General features: G+C 39.5%; 1 protein-coding gene across 1 annotated transcript in view; it reads right to left on the bottom strand.

Moving 5' to 3' along the window:
• KDM5A (lysine demethylase 5A) overlaps nt 1–16,392 on the bottom strand; it is a 57,513-nt gene extending 41,121 nt beyond the window's left edge. Inside the window, exons 1-9 of the mRNA XM_042468419.1 lie at nt 16,315–16,392; nt 12,252–12,374; nt 11,125–11,295; nt 10,551–10,685; nt 7,642–7,747; nt 4,529–4,617; nt 3,156–3,314; nt 2,499–2,618; nt 1,357–1,515 (exon numbers count right to left, since the gene is read on the bottom strand). Coding sequence (XP_042324353.1) covers nt 1,357–1,515; nt 2,499–2,618; nt 3,156–3,314; nt 4,529–4,617; nt 7,642–7,747; nt 10,551–10,685; nt 11,125–11,295; nt 12,252–12,371 — 1,059 coding nt within the window. The 5' untranslated portion in view covers nt 12,372–12,374; nt 16,315–16,392. The remainder of the gene's footprint in view (nt 1–1,356; nt 1,516–2,498; nt 2,619–3,155; nt 3,315–4,528; nt 4,618–7,641; nt 7,748–10,550; nt 10,686–11,124; nt 11,296–12,251; nt 12,375–16,314) is intronic.
• Nucleotides 16,393–18,796: the final 2,404 nt, after the last annotated feature.

Genomic DNA, 18,796 nt, shown 5'->3' with positions numbered 1-18,796 from the left:
ACAGTTGGAAGGGAAGAGTTAGTTAAGTGCTATCCTCTTGCCTTTTACAAAGCAAATTATCTCCTTTTCAAAGCCACTATGGTACTTTGTTAATAAGAAACTGAAATGAAAGATGTAGTTAGCCCCTAAACTCTTTATTACAATTATGGAGACCAAGGGAAGGCTCTGCTTGGTGGGGACCCTGGCAGAATCATGATCCTTGTGCATAGGCCCACAACTTGCCACTTACCAGTAGTAAGCATGCAGAGGTCCCAAGCAGCACTCACAACCTATAGTTGTGTACTGGCTGGTCCAAACATGTTAAATTATGTTCTTTTCCTACCCAACATGTCAACAATGGGGATCAGTACTATCATTAACTTGACAATGCTAGCCAGCAAATGTACAAATATCACAAACTCTACTTGTGGTGGAGTCACTAGGCAGACTTGATTTCCCAACAGCCAATCCTGGTTCAAACTGGCTGTAAGGAAAAGGCTGCTGTGAGAGGAGTGATTATAAAAGGGAAGAGTGAGTGACAATTAACAGTCAGTTGAAAGTCAGTTAAACTCAACTGAGGTTTTAGTTGAAGTTCAGTGAAGAGTTCCTTGGTGGATTTCAGAGTTCTGTTAAAGGAGTAAAAGGTTGAGAGGCAGAAGAGAATAGTTCACAGGCACAAAGGAACAGTTTAGCCTTATAAGAGTTAAGAATTAAAGGAAACTGAGAAGGCAAATGCCTACAACTGTTGATTCACTGCAAATATTGTAACTATACCATCTGTGAAACTGTCTTAAGCTACATTTTTGCTACATGTTTATAAATAAAGTTAATGCATGTTTGTTTCAAAAGAAGTTTCTGACTAAGCAAATTCATAACAGTATAGGCACAAACATGCTACCTAATAGATTGAATTAGTAAGAGAAAGAGACTTGGGACCCTAGCTCTTGTACTTAAGAGTGTGTGTAAAGGATGAAAATCGGGCAGTGTCAAGGACCAGGGACCATCGGTAAGGAAGAGGTAAAAGGTAACTTCATGGTATATAATGGGGGTCCCGTCAGATTACCCATTACCACACTTGCATCACATCCTACTAGGCCATCAGCTGCAGAGTAATTAACATGATACCATGGAGCCCAGGGCTCTGAACAGCACCACTGCCACCTAGCTGAGCTGCATTGGAGGATGATGTGTTCTGCTGGAGGGCTTGGGATTTGCCATACCATTTTAGGTGACAACGCCTGATTATAGCCAGTAGATAGCTGTGTAAAAGTTGCTGCCTCTTATCAATACTGCAATATTCCAAACATAAAAATAATAAACACAGAACTAGCTTTCTACTATGTAAAACCACATGCAGGTTGAGTCTCTTAACCACACCTCCTCTTCTGGCATTAATTTTCTCCTCCCATCCTTTATAGGGAAACCGCTTCCAAAGTCTTTGGATGAAATGTCAGCTCCGTACTCCACAATTACATCCTCCTCAATGCTGCTCACCAGCCGCCAAAATTCTTTCTCTACCAATTCAGTGGGAACCATCTGAAAGTGCACAGTTAACAGCATTAGAAGAGAGTTCAACTTTTAATTGTACTGTGCTACATTTAACTAGTATACGCCAATAGTTGCACTTTTGCAAGAGTGCTTCCCCATTTAAATTTTAAAGAACAGTTTATGTACTTGATGAAATGTGAGTAAAAGCTGTGAAATAATGCTTTTTTGCCTTCTATCCTGTACCATTCAGATATGAGCTGGAGAAAACCACATTTGAATGTTCCCTTCTCTCTGGCAAACAGACTGAAATGTGCAAAGAAGCTCAAGTGTGTAGGGGTGAAGATAAGCAAGCAGTCACATAACCACTTCAGTATGGAAGTGGCACTTAGAAAAATGCTACCTCTTGACCCAAGTGTGTATATCTGTTTGCAGGGGATGATCCAGGAGATGGTCCACCATACCAGTCTTCTTACTGCAATGGGGGACTGTTTATGTGCCTTCACATCACCTGTTGACTTATGGCAAACTCATTAATTTCATAGAGTTTTCTAGGCAAAGAACATGCAGAGGTGGCTTTGCCAGTTCCTTCCTCGGAAATATAGCCTACAGTACCTGGTATTCCTTGGTAGTCTTCCATACAAGTACTAAACAGGGCTAACTTTCAATATCAGATGAGATCTCATGCCTCTAGGACCATGGTGATGAACTGATGGCACACATGCCCTATCTGGCACATAAAATCATTTTTGAGGGCAAGCAGAAAGACTGAAGGTTGGGGGAAAAGTAGGAACAGGCCCTGTCCTCCCATGCCTTTAGCTGTCTCCAGAGACGTCTCACCCCCAGAGGGTGGAAGTCCCATGCTCCAGACATCTTGTTCACCCACCTCCCAGAAGTAACACCCAGTGCATGAAAACTTCTCAAAGTTCAGCGTGTTGGTGAAAATACTTTAAGTCACCCCACACATCTCAAAACAAGCAGAGTGGGGGCACAGTCGCACACACTCTCATATAAATAAGGAATATCATACTTACATGGACTGGCATGTTGAAATAATCAGATTTGAAGTTGTCTGCCATCTCACCAAAACTCTGGAGGGTGTACTCCCGAACAGCCTGCTCAAATCCAAAGGCTTCACGTGGTTTATTGCACTCCTAAAAACAGGAAAAGATTGTCTTCCTCAGTCATGATTATGGTTGTCATATTACTCCAAGATAAGTTACTTTGCATGATCAAGTGTAAGTAAATATTAGGCTTTCATCATTTTCTCCACACAAAGCAACTATCTAGGTGGATAAATGAACGAAGCCAACTAGCACATTCAGCAAAGAGGGTGTGTCAGTGGACTTGATTTCCAGAATACTGAGTGCCTGCACCTGCTGCAATACATTACAGGACTGAAAAAGTCAAGAAAGATATGGAATGAAGACCAAGCTATAACCGATTTGTGATACTGGAACTGAGATAAATTTTTGGAGCAAGATATGTGGGAGCAGATGTTCAGCTTTTCTAGCAATCTTTGCTTCTAAGTTTGGCACAGATAAGTGTTCTTCCATAAGAAGCTTGTTTTGCTATGTCATTGAATGAGAGTGTCTCTTAATTAAAATCCTTCCAGACATCTTCTGGAGCAAATTCTGCAAGAGGAAATTTCTCACTCAATATTTCAAATACCCCCCCCCCCCAAATTGTACCTCAGCAACACATTTGGGGCATCTCCAGTCACCTTTCGGCACATCAGGCAAAGGGGGTATTAAACAAAAGGTATGGTAGCTGTCATCACACCCATCACACAGTAGCAATTTGTCCTCGTTGTTTCCCCGACCACAAAACAAGCATACATACAGATCAACCTGTAAAAAAAGACAACCTCTTGTATAATGAGATATTTAGGCATAAGCTGGGAATTGCCAAACCAACCTACTTGGAACGTAATACAGCAAACATTTAGATTCCCTCTATAAAGCAGTTCTAAAGAAACTTTCATTTTGTCTCTGAACATGAAAGATTGCACATCAATGTCCTATGAACATATGCCAAAGACAGCAGTTACTGAATTCAGTAACAGACAAAGGAAATATATCAAATGCCATCCATGTACGTCAGGGCAAGTAACCTTTATGGGCCCCACTATCACATGTTGTGGGGAAACATAAAAATCTTGTAAAACTTAGATTCCATTACAACATCTTAAAAATAGCAATCTTACACAAATTGAACTAGAATTAAATCTTACTCAAAGTGCTGGAACTTACTTCCGAGTAAACATGTGTATGATTGTGCTCTGCCTACTCTTTTCATTTAGAGCTCTACTGCAAGCTGCGTAGAGTGGTTTAGCCAACAATAAAGGCTAACTGCACAAGACTATAATCTCAAAAGCTTAGAATCGTCATTTCTAAATGCAAACTAAGAATTATCAAGCTTTCCTATTAAAATATAATCCTCACTTGCATTCTATGCAAAGTTATGCAAAATTCAGTGATAACATCTCATACTTAATTCTAATTAGCACAAGTTATTGGCAGCACATAATTAGACTAATTAATTGCCCCAAATTTCTCACATTCTCCAAACAAAAGTAGAAGGTTGTTTTGATTACTGATTTCACATAAGCTTCTTCTGTGATACAATAAGAATTACCTACAAATTCTGCAGTTAGCAATGCCTAAAAGCCACTGTGCACCTTGCTTGAAAATAAAGCTAAGGCTACTTTGAGAAACTTTCTGCAGCTATACTACATAGAAACAAGCAGCTCTCCAGATTAGCACACACTCTACTTTGTAACACTAATTCAAGATTTTAATCATAAAGAGAATATTCTGCATTTTCAACACTTCTTATCTGATAGATGCCTCTTGTAAGAACACTATAAAAATGTGAAATAAAGTCTTAATGATATTTCAGCTACTAGAGCCTGAATTCAAAGTTGCTCTCAGCACCAATGCAATTAATTAGTTTTCTTATCTTCCAGCAGTTTTAGGGAAACATAAATGTTTCACTTCCTTCATTCCCTACCAAGAAAAAAAAGCCAAGTACCAGAATATTACATGTTCTAAACCAAACTTACAAAGTTGACGGAAAGTGCCCCTTTCCTCTGCCTCATCTGCATGCTAAATGCTTCTGACTGTGTACCTTTGCGTCTTCGAGGTAATTCATCTGTAACGAGAACATTGTACTAGTTATATAGAGCAGATCATTAAAACAGAGAGTCTGTAAACATCTAGAAAGCAATGCCATAATCACAAAAAGTCAACACGGGTTTCAGAGAAAGAAGTCATGCCAGACAAATCTAATCTCTCTCTTTTTTTAAAAAATAAAATTACCAGCTTGTTAGATGAAGGGAATGCTGTGGATATAGTATATCTTGATTTCAGTATGGCTTTTGACAGGATTCCCCACGACATTCTTGCAAACAAACTAATGAAATGTGGGCTATGGCAACGTAACTGTTACACGGATTTGTAATTGGTTGACCAGCCAAAACCAAAAAGTACTCAATAATGGCTCCTTTTCATTCTGGAGAGAAGTGACCAGTGGGGTCCCACAGGGTTCTGTCTTAGGCCCAGTGCTATTCAACATCTTTATCAATGGATGTAAGCTACAAGAAAAGAGATTCCACCTCAACATTAGCAGGAACTTCCTGACAGTAAGGGCTGTTCGACAGTGGAACACACTCCCTCGGAGTGTAGTGGAGTCTCCTCCCTTAGAGGTCTTTAAACAAAGGCTGCATGACCATCTATCGGGGATGCTTTGATTTAGATTTCCTGCATGGCAAGGGGTTGGACTGGATGGCCCTTGTGGCCTCCTCCAACTCTATGATTCTATGTTTCAAAGACTGCATGGCATCCTGTAGAGATGCAAGACAGCCTGAATTTAGCAGCAACCAGATCAAACGAATTAAGGGACAGAGGTATCATAATTTGCATGGCTGCAATTTACAACCAGTCACAGAATAATTAGTCTATGGTATATGTTATTTTTGAAGTACTCTAGAAGTCCCAAACTTTGTGTTTTGAAATACACTACATTTCTCCCATCCAAGTACTAACCAGGCCCAACCCTGCTTAGCTTCCGAGATCAGATGAGATCGGGCGAGTTCAGGGTGGTTTGGCAATAGGCCATATAGAACATTAGACTTGGAACAATGGGAAAAATCATGGACAAAAGGAGTGAAATATACCCTGTGCCAAGATATAAAAGAAAATTGTTATAATATCTATTAGTACTTGACACCGGTGAGAATCTGTAAAATATATGGGAATTCCATATATTTTTGCTGGAAATGCAAAAAGAAGACAGGGACTTGATACCACATTTGGTGGAAATGAAAGAAGGCAAAAAAGTTTTGGTCTGATATATGTAAAATGATAAACAAAATATTAAATATAAAACTAGAAAACAAGCCAGAAATATTCTTGTTAAATATGATTAATGAGGACTTGGGGAAAAAATTCGGTTGTGTTTTATTTTATATGATTTGCTCAGCAAGAATGTTATATGCTCAATTTTGGAAAAGCAAAACAGTCCCAAAGATTGAGGAGTGGTTATTGAAGCTACACGAATTATTAGTTAGATAAACTGACAAGAAAACTGAGGAACGAAAAATCAGAGAATTTTCTAGAAAGATGGAAACAGGTGTTTGAGTTTTTCAAAAACAAATGGGGTTCTTTGACAACCACTCTTTTAAAGGAATGGTGATTGTGAAATTAATGGGTAGTTCGTTGTAGGTAAGATGGTACTGTAAACAGTTTGGACATCATAAGTTATATACAGTGGAGTTTATAAATAAAGATTGATCTTGGGTTTTTTTGTTTGTTTGTTTTTTTAACAAATAACTATAACAGTCGATGGGCAATACTTACATGAGGAAAGACTTTCTTTCTTTTATACTTCCCTATGTATCCTCTTATACAGTATTAAACTAAAAATTTGAGTGGGTAAATACGCAGAAAGAAAGAACCAAAATAGGAGAGCAATAATCACAAAACAACAGTTAAAAATGGCATTGTTAGCAGGTTGCCTGATGAAACAGGAAGTTGTATGTTTTATTTTTACTACTATATGTATGACGCATATGTGTACTATGCTTGTCTTGTTTGTATTTCTCTTTTTATGTAATAAAACTCTTTTAAAAAAAGAAATACACTACATTTCTATTGACAGCAACTGTATAGTAGAAGCCAGTGAGCTATCTCTAGGAATGGAAAGTAAACCAAAAGGTTTTGATGGGAGTTATAGGGTTCATTTCCCTGCTTTAAGGCCTTCACTTCTTGCTCTTAGCTCTAAATTCTATAAAAATTTCCACTTACAGCCCATTTGAAACTTCAGGATGGCCCATGCATATTGCATATTTTATCTAACAAAGGCGGGGTGCAGACCGCCAAAAAGAGGTGCCTCCTCAGCGCCTCTCTTTGCTGCACAGGAGCACCACCGCCTACAAACGGCACTCCGCAGCTGCGCAGCAAAGAAGGAGCTGCAAAAGCAGGTTCTTTTTGTGGCACCGCAAAGCGCCAGAGACAGCTCCATTATGTCGCAGCTGCGCAGCGTCGTTTGTAGGCAGCACAGCTGTGATGTAACCACTGCACACGTCATTTGTATGGCGCTGCACAACTGCGGCGTGCTGACGACGTGCTAGGGTTGCGGGACATGTTTGGCCTGCACAATCACTAAACACATAAGAAGCATATTATAAGTATCCATACAACAATAACTTCTGTCAAAACCCTTTTCAATACAAATGTGACAAGGAATTACAGTGACATAGCCATCATGTTCTGAGAGAGTTTCTTGGCAACCACACAGTCATTTCTTTTGTACTGGCTTGAAGAAGGGTCAAATTAACATATACAGTGGGCTCTTGGTATCTGCTAGGGTTTGGTTCCAGCCACCTTCCCCTGGATACCAAATACAATGACATAGAAAATAGTGTCCTTCAAGGTTTGCTTTTTGGAATTTTTATTTTTAAAAAATATATGTTCAAGCCATAGATGGCTGAATCTGTGGATACAGAGAGCCAACTGCAAACAACTCCACTATACATGCTATTTACCAAACACTCTGCAAAGTGAGCAGACAATTGTTTTATCAAGCTCCGAAATGCACAAGTTAGAATGCTGCACCAGATGCGTTACTATGTTCTCACTCTATTTAAATTGTAGCACCTCCGAAGCTTCTGATTACCTTCTTTTTCCTTTGTTCCCAATGCCAATCCCATCATTTTTGGTCCTGCTCCAAAGATCTGGAGCTTCTTCAGTTCTGTGTTTCTACTCATCTCTCCTGCCTCTGCCTAAAATCAAGATCATATGAATATACCATTATCATTTACATTGAAGATAACTAGCTGAACAGCTGAATCAGGAGCTGCATCAAACCTATGCTCCACAGAATAAGTCACTGCTTAGAACAACTTCAGAAGAACATATGACTTACCTCCATCTTCATCTTTAACAAGTTTTTGACAACCAATACAATTTACTTTTCCTAACACAGATTCAAAATGTCAACAGTAGGAAGAATATTTCAAAAATTAAAATTAACACTAAAAGTGGCCCTCCAAGGTTTCACTCAAGATATCTCTATCAACTAAAGTGTGAGCCTATGGCCTTCTGCACACAAGTCAAAGTTGCTACCACTGATCAGTGAGTGGCCTCCCACCAAAGCCTTTCCATTCAAATTGGGTTTACTGCTTTAGAAACATAACACCCCAGATTTACAATGACAGAAACTGTTAGTGCACAAGTTGAACATGAAAATACACAATTAAAGCTACACAGAGAGATTCCTGAAGTTTTAATTGCTTTCATTCTAGCTATTTTGTAGTTACTTTCTGAATATGATTTTGTTTGAATTGGTCATATGTCAGATTATGTATTTTATGGGAAAGCAGTATAAACAATTCTACAGACAGAGAATACAGATTAAACCACATCATTTATGTCAGATAATTTTCCAGAACTTAAAATACTTAACTGAATTTTCAGAACAATGTCCATAAAAATCTAAGTCATTGTAACGGTTCTACTTCATCCTTAAACAGTAAATTTTAAGATATCTTTTGTTCATTGTTTATATGCCATGTATCTCAGGAGAAATATGTCTTGGTGCAGACCCCATTATACCCAAAGCACAAAAGTTGAAAAAGAACAAGAATACTTTTCACCTTGGGCTTGAAGGCAAGCATAAATAAGAGTCTGGGGAAAATCTATTCTAATCCAGAAGTGTACCACTGGGAATCATCTAGCTAATGTACATATCCAATTCCAAAAACATCAGCAAAACAAGATGAACCATGAGAATTGATTTATCAGACAAACAGACCCAAGAATGAAGAAGGTTTTAAACCTCTTTGAAGAGATGAACAAAAGGGGAAAATACAAACCAAAACTAAATACAGATTTATTTTTTCTTCAGTAAGACTTTAGCTACTAAAGTATCAATACACAAACATCTGAAGTACTTTATTTCAACAGGGGAATCATCAATACAGTATATTAAAAATAACAGTTAACCTGTTATTTTTAATATATTGATATTCCATGCTTGTGCTTGTTTATATAATTTCAAACAACAATCCAATTCTCATCATCAGTAAGCTATCATTATATTCAATTCTGGTTCTGTATATGGTTTACAAAATGAAGTCAGATAGAAGACCCCTTTTTAAAATAAAATATTTCCATTTTGAATAAATATCATTTTCCTTTTATTCTCCTTTTTCCAGAATGTCACATTTAAATTTTCTAAAGTGTTCAGGAAGCAATAAAGAATACTTCATTTCAACTTTTAAAGACAGTATCCAGGCAGAAAACCTGACTGCAAAAGTGATTAGAAGAAATAAAAACAGAAATGATACTTGGATTGTATATGCCTTCTTCACAGAATTAATTTTAAAATTACTGAAACATTTACATCTTCCATTAACATTAATTCTCAGAGCTTGATTTATGGAAGATTTGTTCTGCCCTCTCCAGTCCCATCTCTATGCAAGTGGCCAAGCAACAGCAAAACCAAGTATTTCTAATGAGAGACTGCCTGAGCAGGCTGCTATGTAACAAGTAACAGCAATTTTCAAATAAAACCCTCACCAAGGTTTGCTAAGTTTAGAAAATATGTTTAATCATCTATTCCACCACCCATATTCCACCACCCATATAATTAAATTTAAGAACAAAGGTATTTGCTATCTACTACAGATAAACTGAGCATATTGCTTTAACAGCCTTAATTTAACACACAAAGTTTAACAACGATGGGAAAAGAAAAGACTATCAATGCTATGTATAATATTCAGGTGTCCATACAGAAGAAACTTGGGCTTCATGGAGTTTAGACAGCTCTCAGTTCTGGGTAAAACTATTAACTCACATGAAAGAAAATGATTATTTTACGAGAAAGACTTAAAGTGTGAAGAGAAGAACCAGACATTGCTTCGAAAACCCTCTTTATGGGAAGCTCCTCTTCGTGTTTAGAAATTATCATTCTTAAGTATTCCTTGCCATCTCTCTCACGCACAAATGTCTACATACCAGGTCTGCACTTGAAAACTCATACATAAGTTCCTTTAACCTATTTCTACTCATTTGGCTATATTGGTATATTTGTTCATACACATAAGACCTTATCATTTATGTTTTAAGGGTACTTGAAATGTACATTGCATCAGCTATTACAGCTGAAAGGCAGATGAGCATAACATCCCATAACAACATTGGGTAAGATGATAAAGTCTAAAGATGGGTGGCTGGATTAAGGCTATCCTCCTAGATTCTGACAGAAATAAAAACCAGGCAATTTCCACTTTACAGTCTTAGCTACCATGCTGTAACAGCTCAGTCCAATATAAGAAGCTAGCACAAGCAAAATCCTGCTTCTTATTTTAACTTATCTGGGTGGTAGAAAAAAAATAATTAGGCCAGGACAATTTGTGCAACATCTAATATGTTCACTTTTAATATTTTCAAGGGCAGATATCCTTTTGGTATGCTTGAGGAGCTCCGACGGCCAGACAAAGGCTGCTGCATGTCCAGTGTTTCTACACTGGTGCAAAAACTAAAGGCACTCTGTCTACAGTGGCCAAGTAATCTGGGTACCTGGGACTTGACACGTCTGGTTCTCTTCAGCACAACGTTCATTCTTGTACCCTGCTTTGGGGGAGACTGGGCATCAATGCCGAGGTCCTCAACCTCCACTTTTTCCTTAAGGTCCAAGTTTGGCTTTTGGATGCCCTAAAGAATCAGAGCACAGAAGGACACCAAGTTGGTTGGATCCAGGATGTCAGACTCTGGTTTTCAAAATGAGCATCACTACTGGGGAGAAGCGCTACAACAGTGACACATTACATTACAAACGTCATCTGGAACAGAGTCATCCATGAAACCTGAACAAAGGAGATTCTCAAATTTTGCTGCCTAACCAAGAAAAATTAAGATCCTGTGTTTGGTTCCCTTCCAACAAAGGCCCCATCCTATTAAAGTTGACTGCAAACATATGCAGAGAAGGTAACTGGCTGCAATTACACCATAGAACAACATACCTCTAGTTAAGAGCATATAGGAAAGTTGCTTCCACAGGGAAATGCAAAGAACATCACATATTGTAAAACACAAAAGTATATTTATTTTAAATACTGTTGATATTAATCTCCTGCAAACAATTCCCTCTCACCATAAGGCTGACACCAGACTGGAAAAGCTCATATGGATACAGGATCCGTTCATAGTGTGACTTCAAGAGTGAGCCTGTTGTCTTTGCTGGCATGTAACCAAGTCGGTTAGCCACTTTAGACCATTTTTTCTCTTTAGAGACCACTTCAAAGCCTCCTTTGCTAGCAACAATCTGAAACAGAAGTAAAGTATAACATTATCTTTTTGAAAACTGTATGCAAGTGGTTCTGAAAACATAGCATTAATTTGCACCCTAAATATAAAACCAGACAGGACCCAAGGCAGGAGTCATATTCATACACCCCACCACATGTGAACAGCATCTCAGTCCTAGCCAGCACAGCCAATAATGAAGAGTGCAATGAGTTGAAACTCAACAAAGTCTAAAGAACTGTGTGTTCCTAACTGCTAGTCTAAGAATATTTTTCATGCAGAACTGCCACATGCATTATGAAACATAAAGACAGGCATTGTCTTGCACTGAATTATACCACTGGTCCATCTAGCTCAGTGCCACATATTCAAGCAGCTCTCCTAGGTTTTAAGTCTGCCATTATCCTATCTACAGATGTCAAGGATTTCACCTAGCAACTTTTGCGTAAAAGCAAGTCTTCTGCCACCAAGCTACAGCCCTTTCCCAATAGTTCTAATATACAGTATGCTGTAGTCAAATCAATGCAGTCTTGCCACAACTTAAACATTAAAACAGTTAATATGAGCTCCTGAAATATTATGGCATTATTTAAAAAACCTGTGCCACAAGACTTGGGTCTCAAACAAATCAGGCAAAAGGAGAGGCCAGATGCCACTCCTGACCCAATCAGTGCGGGACCATAGCAACTGCACATGTCTGGCCCTGATCCAGCCGCTCTGGGAGTGTGTGTCATCTAAACACCACACTCCCAGAGTGGCCAGAAGCCGCACTTTACTGCCCATCTGTTTTGGGCCCAAGTTGCTAAAATAAAAGCAACACAATAACATTGCGGGGTATTCTCAATTAAAGCAGCCCACAGTTCAGACCAAAAAGAAAGCACTAGAATACTTCCTTTACACTGAGCTATGTTTCCTATTCAGACTAGGAACATTATCCTGATTAACAACTGTCAGCCTCTTAAGACTCCTACTCACCTTGCTCAGTGAGTAAAGATCCAGTATTTTTCTCTCCACCACTGGAATTTTTAGCGTAGACCCTTGAAGTTCCCAAAATTTTGCCAGTTGATCTAAGAAGTCCAGCTTCACTCTAGTCATTGCCTATTAATAAAACAAAGCAGCAGATGGGTATCATATGGGAGAGGTAGACTGTCCAAGGGAAAAACAGAAACATGCACAGTCACCTCATCTGAACATAAAGAGCTTAAGGAGCAGAAAATGTCAATTCAGATTACAGTCACCCCTCCAAGTCCACAGACTTGAAATCCATGTACTTCAAAATCCACGGAGGGGTGACTGCTATTAACCTTAATGGGGCGCGCGCCCATGCCCCATTCAAGTTTATGGGGCTTGAATATGCACGAGATTTGGAATTCGAACCGGGGGGGGGGGGGGCCAGGGGCAACTGTATTTCATTTGATGATAGATATGAGCATTTGAACACTTGAGGTTAAAGAAGCTTTTTGCACCCCTCATGATGGTGAAGGCTTCTCCTTTCACACTGGAAAGTAACATTTGTAGAGCAGCACAGGTCAGGAAAAACAATAACTAAAGGGGTGTATCTAAAATGGATCCTGCAGGTTTATTCATTCTTTCCCTCTCTCCAGCCTACCCCATATGGAAGTAAGGAAGGATATCAGATGCTTCTGGTTCCCTTTGAAGTTAACTAGAGTTTAGTATACTCTCCAAATCCTAAGCTGCTCTTAAACCTAACTACTGAAACAATGAGCTGAGCTAGGGACATTGGCTCTTACCTGTGATATGTCCATTTTCAGTAGATAAGAGCCCCACATCCTGTAGTTTGGGTTATGCTCTGCCCACTCACTCCAATAGGCAGTTAGTAAAGAGAGAGACTTTCTGGTGACCCCCCGTGGGTGAAGCTAACCCTAGAAGGCCAGTCACTGCAACAGCCGAATGCTCCAGAAAAAAGCAAACCATTTATTTGGATATCAAACATAGAGAATTGGATGGTGACAGAGACAGGCAGTGAGCAATCTAGCTTGCCCTCCATAGAAAAGAACTATGTGGATATGAACAATCCCTATGCCAGAACCCCTGAGGGTGGGCCAGGATGTGGGGCTCTTATCTACAAGAAATGGACATATCACAGGTAAGAGCCAATGTCCCTTTTCCTAGCAGATAAGACCCCCACATCCTGTAGTTTGGGATTTACCAAAGCCGATCTAAACAGGGTGGGCAGTGCTGGCCCCTCAGAAACATAGGTTTGAGCACCTGATGCAAGACCTTGCTGTCAACAGCAGCCTCAGCCAAGTCAAGCTGTCAAGCTAGTAATGCCTAACAAGTGTGTATGGTGGCTTGTAAGTGGCCACACTGATGGTCTTTGTTATAGGTCCTATGATGACTAGAGGTGCTCATGCACCTGTAGTCTTTGGCATGGGTAGTTGGTTTTTGGTGGTAACCTCTCAAGGATTTATGGTAGTAGTAATGCCAGGCCTGGCCCACCTGCTAGGCATAGAGACTGATGCCTTCTTGTCCATCGAACAGAGCTAAAAGGAAACAAAATGAGGTTTCAGAGGAACGAAGCTATTTTTCCTCTATGGGTGGCTGGCTCTCCAGCATGGTGTATGTTTAAAATTCTTTCCAATGTCTGGGAGAATGAAGGAGAAGGCTGGGCGGATATGATGCTGACCTCTGAGGAGATTAGAGCTCACCCTAAGGGTGGGGTCTGGGTTTGGCTGAATTACCATGGAGTCAGTTGTAATAACACTGAGCTGCTAGTGTGCCAGCAGGACCCCAGGCTCAGACCCCCCATGTGCCAAAGGGGCAGAATCAGGAGGGGACCCAACCAGGCAAATGGCTTAGAGAAAATCTCCCTTAGGAACTAAGACAGTCATCACCCTCAGGACTATGTATAAATCCCAGAAGAGAAAAGGTGTTGTGTAGACAAGGCAAACAACAAGTCACCTGAGGAGTCTCTGACCATGGAGATGGGATGCCATCCCATCCTGGCCCCTTGCCTACATCACAACAGTAAGGTTATAAGTGAAGTCTGTTTATGGCTGTGGTGGCCTAAGGCCCACGCCCATGTCCTCCAGGAAGAATTTCAATAAGAAGACTGAGGGTGTTACAGAACAGTGTTTCCCAGGCTATCTGGTCTGAAGAAATAGCAATTGTTTATATTGTTTTATGGGAGTTTAACAGGAGTAGCAGATCTGGCCAAGGGACTGCCACTTCCACTAGCATTGGTATAGAGATGGAGAGGGACCGGTTCACCCTGAGACTGGCAGGAATGTCAGGCATGGGTGCCCTTTGTTTCATGGTCCAATCCTATTTTCCCCTTAGTAGCCAGTCTAGGGAAAAATCACAAGCTAGTGAGCCCAATGGGGAGAAGGATTGCCAGTTAAACCTCCAGGGTTTCAACTTGTCTAAAATGTGGATTATGGTGGATTATGTGATCAATCAGAATGGAACTTGATCCAATCTGGACCTATGCCAACTTCCTCCCTATCACTGATCACCTTGTCAACTGATTATAGCAATGAAGGTGATATTAAGGTGATTTTACTTGTAACAATGAAGACTTACCACTCTGAAAGAGCAATGTTAATGTCTGACCACCAACTAATTTTTCAGAACAATGTGCAGTTCTTTACTGGAACATCTGTGCACCTGTGTAAAATAAGACTAATTTCATGGTTAGGCAAGGGAGGCACTGGATTAACCTTTATCTCACAGACATTGGTGAGTCCAAGCTCACGTCATGTAAAATATAATGGCACAGTAAAATGGAGTCCATTATATAAAATAGTAAAATCAAGATTGTGTGTGTGTGTGTGTGTGTGTGTGTGTGTGTATATATATATATCATATGCTGTGGGTATACAGAGGGCTGGCTGTAACTCCCTATATGGAGCTTTATGCTACATGGTATATTAGATCTGAGCAAGTCCATTTTCCCAGCCCCAGAAGAAGGCAGTGCTGTTTGGAGCATTCGGCTGTTGTACGACTGGCCTTCTAGGGTTAGCTCCACCCACATGGGGTCACCTGAAGGTCTCTCTTCTTTACTTCCTGCCTACTGGAGTGAGTGGGCGGAGCATAACCCAAACTACAGGATGTGGGGGTCTTATCTACTGAGAAATGGCATGTTTCAAACAATCCATAACTTAAGCCAATATGGTGTAGTGGTTTGAACATTGGACTATGACTCTGGAGATCAGGGTTCAAATCCTGGCTCAGCCATATAAATCCACTGGGTGATATCTGGCAAGTCACTTTTTCACAGCCTCAGAACATGGCAATGGCAAACCCCCTCTGAAGAAACTTGCCAAAAAAAAAAACCCACCCATGATAGGTCTATCTTAGGGTCATTATAAATCAGAAACAAATTGAAGGTACACAACAACAGCAACAACAAATATAGTGGATCCCACTATAGCTGGCATTAAGTCTTAGAACTGAGAGCCAAGAATACATATGTGGAAGCAAGTAACACTGGAATCAGTGAAACTCAAGTTCTGTTCTGCTATTTCTTTTCACATGCTCCCTGCCATGTGTGGGATGAAAGCAAGGAAGGTACTACCCACTCCATCTCATATATTTCTGATTACAAGATCCTACAGCTTTCCACGTTAAATCCAAATGTCTATACCAGGAAAATCCATTGCACAGTATAAAATCACAGGACACTAACAGCAGCCTTCCTCCTGCAGACATTAAATGCTAACATGTGGAGACTAAAGGTCTGGAACATCAGTAACATAACAAAGGTGGTGGGGCTAGCAAGTGCATTCCCACTCTCCCTACTCATATGATGGGAAATATGCAAACAGGGCTACTGTTGCTAGGAACGCAAGTTATCAGACATTTCCAATATAAGATAAGAAGGTCTTTGACTATATATTGTGCATTGGGGAAAAAACTATTAATAAATTGGGAAACAATTTTATTGAAAGTTGGCCCATGTATAATATGAAAAGGGCTATGTTATTTAGCCAATCATTAAGAACCCTCATTTAAAAAAAAAAGAGTGGGCTTAATACTTTCTTTCATACATATTTAAGTAAATGGTTAAAAAGCTTACCTCCAATTCATTCAAGCGCTGAACTCGTGGGGTAAATCGAAAATTTTGCACATCACATGCAAAAGGTGGCTGCCAGTCCTAAGGATAAAAAGGAAAACTAAATTTCAAGATACAAGCCTATAAAAATATACATAGTTAATGATTTTTTCTGTATTTTTCTGTTCCCTGAGTAGTTCAGCCCCACAGTTGCCCTGGAGCTAGGCACGTCGTTGTTAGCGTAGAGAGAACAACTCACACATGAACACATGTGTAGACAGCTGACCAGCGTTGTTAAAAAGTGCTCTGAATTTTCCTGCAAAATCCAGAATAAAAGGTCAAGTTTTTTTACACTGGTTTAAGGGAAAAAAAGAATGGATTTGATGCAGAATTGGCCTTCCGTCATGCAGGCAATCCACACCCAAACCGAAGGATTAGTTCTTGCATCGTGCGCACAGGTTGCTGCATGGATTGTTGGGTACATGGGAAGAATAGCTTCATATGGTCCTTGTAGACGTGCCCTAAGAATTTTTGTTTTTTAAAAAAATCTGCAGTTATGTAGAAAGAGCTTAGAATATTGTAGACTACAACTGTCAAGATTAATCTGTAAACTGATAAGGCTTTCAGTGAACAAAATGCATTGATTCATTTCAGAGCTAGTGAGAATCAGAGTGCCAACATATATGAACATCTATTGGGCTTAAAACCTACAAACTCTAACTCTTCAATCATGTGACTTAATATATGAAGTAAGACACATACTTGTCAATTTACTCCAGTGAGAAAGATATAGGCATGAGAGGAATACACAGCTGCCAGGAGTATTTCACAATGTTGTAAAACCCTGTTTTGATTTTGACAAAGAAATACACAATACTATGGTCTTGTAAACATATCAGATAATCCCAACATTAATCATACAAAGTAGACCCACTGAAATATTTACAACTTTTGTCTTAACTAATTTAAGTAGCATGGATTTTTCAAAGGTTCCACTGAGAATACCAAACACTCAGTTTAAACCTAAAAATATAGTGTGGCCAGCCCCTAAAATATTTTACTTGAGTACCTCAGAGCCACTCTGGCACACTAAAAGGGGGGGGGACCATTTGTCACAAGTAACCAGAGAAGTGACAACAGTGTTTGTTACTGTTCAGTACAATATTTAAGTAGAAAACAGAGTTACTTCTGCAGGTAGCTAAAATAAGCAACTTCATTTAGAGCAATACACTACATGGCGAATACAGAACCCTCCAAAAGAACACAGAGCTCATGAAAAAGAGCTACCTGTACAATACTTAACAGCAGCTTCTTCTAACACCTGAAGTTTTTTTTCCATCTTTTGTGCAGCACTGATCTTCTTGTTTTAAATTGTACTTTTTCGGTGTGGTGTATTCTAGTATAAACATGACTGCAAAAGGGCAAAAATGTTGTGAGGTGAACTAACAATTGTAATTTTGTTAGACGTCTAGCCTTGTCATCATATTCAAACAATGGACTCTTTCAAATAGACCTTCTTGCAGTAATCATCTCTACTTGCTGTCCTGAATTTTAAAAAAATGTTGTTTTTTTACAATGCATTTGGTAACCTTTTTATTGTTACTGATCCCTTCCCAATGTATGGGATGAAATGGGCTACAACACTACTTCAAGATTCATCTTCTTCAACATCAATTTAAAGTCAGTTATAAGTTTGTTGCTAAACAAATTCAGCTCCCAAAACCATCTACAGATCCAGTTTAGAAAATCATTACTGATCTGAACTTAGAGAAAGAAGGACCACCTAACCCTAGGAGAAGTAAATTCTTCTTCTGACAGGACCCCTCTGCTAATACATTCTGAATTTCTGATTATCAAACAGCTGTTAAAGACACAGAAGTCTTGCAGAGAGAAAAGCCTGCAAACTCTAATGACAGCTATTGGTTTTTTTCCCCCTATGTTCCAGATTCTTGGAGTAATGGATTGGTAAAAGAGAACAGAACAGTTACCATCACTTCTTGGATGATGGGGAGATAGAGTAAATACAACTACTGCTTCATTTCAATACACTGAAGTTTATTAGACAAGGGAAACTGGAAGTATAATCCAATGGCAATCTGAACGCAATCATGGAGATTAATGTTATTGCGTGATAACCCACTAAACCAAACTGAAGGGTTCTACCAAAGAAAATATTTATGTATGTAAACCATAGCCTTGAGCCAAGAAATCCAGAGACCTCTAAACATATCTTGTCAAGAAAACCCCATGATAGGTTCACCTTTTAAAGGCATACAACAACAACAACAACTTTAATTTTAAGTTATTCAGAGAAAACACCATTGAAAGGCACTTTATAACTCCTTCAAATTATATAAAGTTGGATGGGGGCCAAGACAGAGCCTGTTATCAGTTTTTGTACATGACCTTAACAAAAGCACAATTTCAGCCACAAGACTGGCCCAACATTTTTGCAAAGCACTAAAACAGTGGCGCGAGAGGGGGGTGAGGGGGAAAAAGGGGGGGC

Source organism: Sceloporus undulatus, chromosome 5 (genome assembly GCF_019175285.1).
Source record: "Sceloporus undulatus isolate JIND9_A2432 ecotype Alabama chromosome 5, SceUnd_v1.1, whole genome shotgun sequence".
In the NCBI taxonomy this organism is placed as follows: Eukaryota; Metazoa; Chordata; class Lepidosauria; order Squamata; family Phrynosomatidae; genus Sceloporus; species Sceloporus undulatus.
Note: the sequence above shows the minus strand (reverse complement) of the source record. Positions and strands in the feature narration are given on the sequence as shown.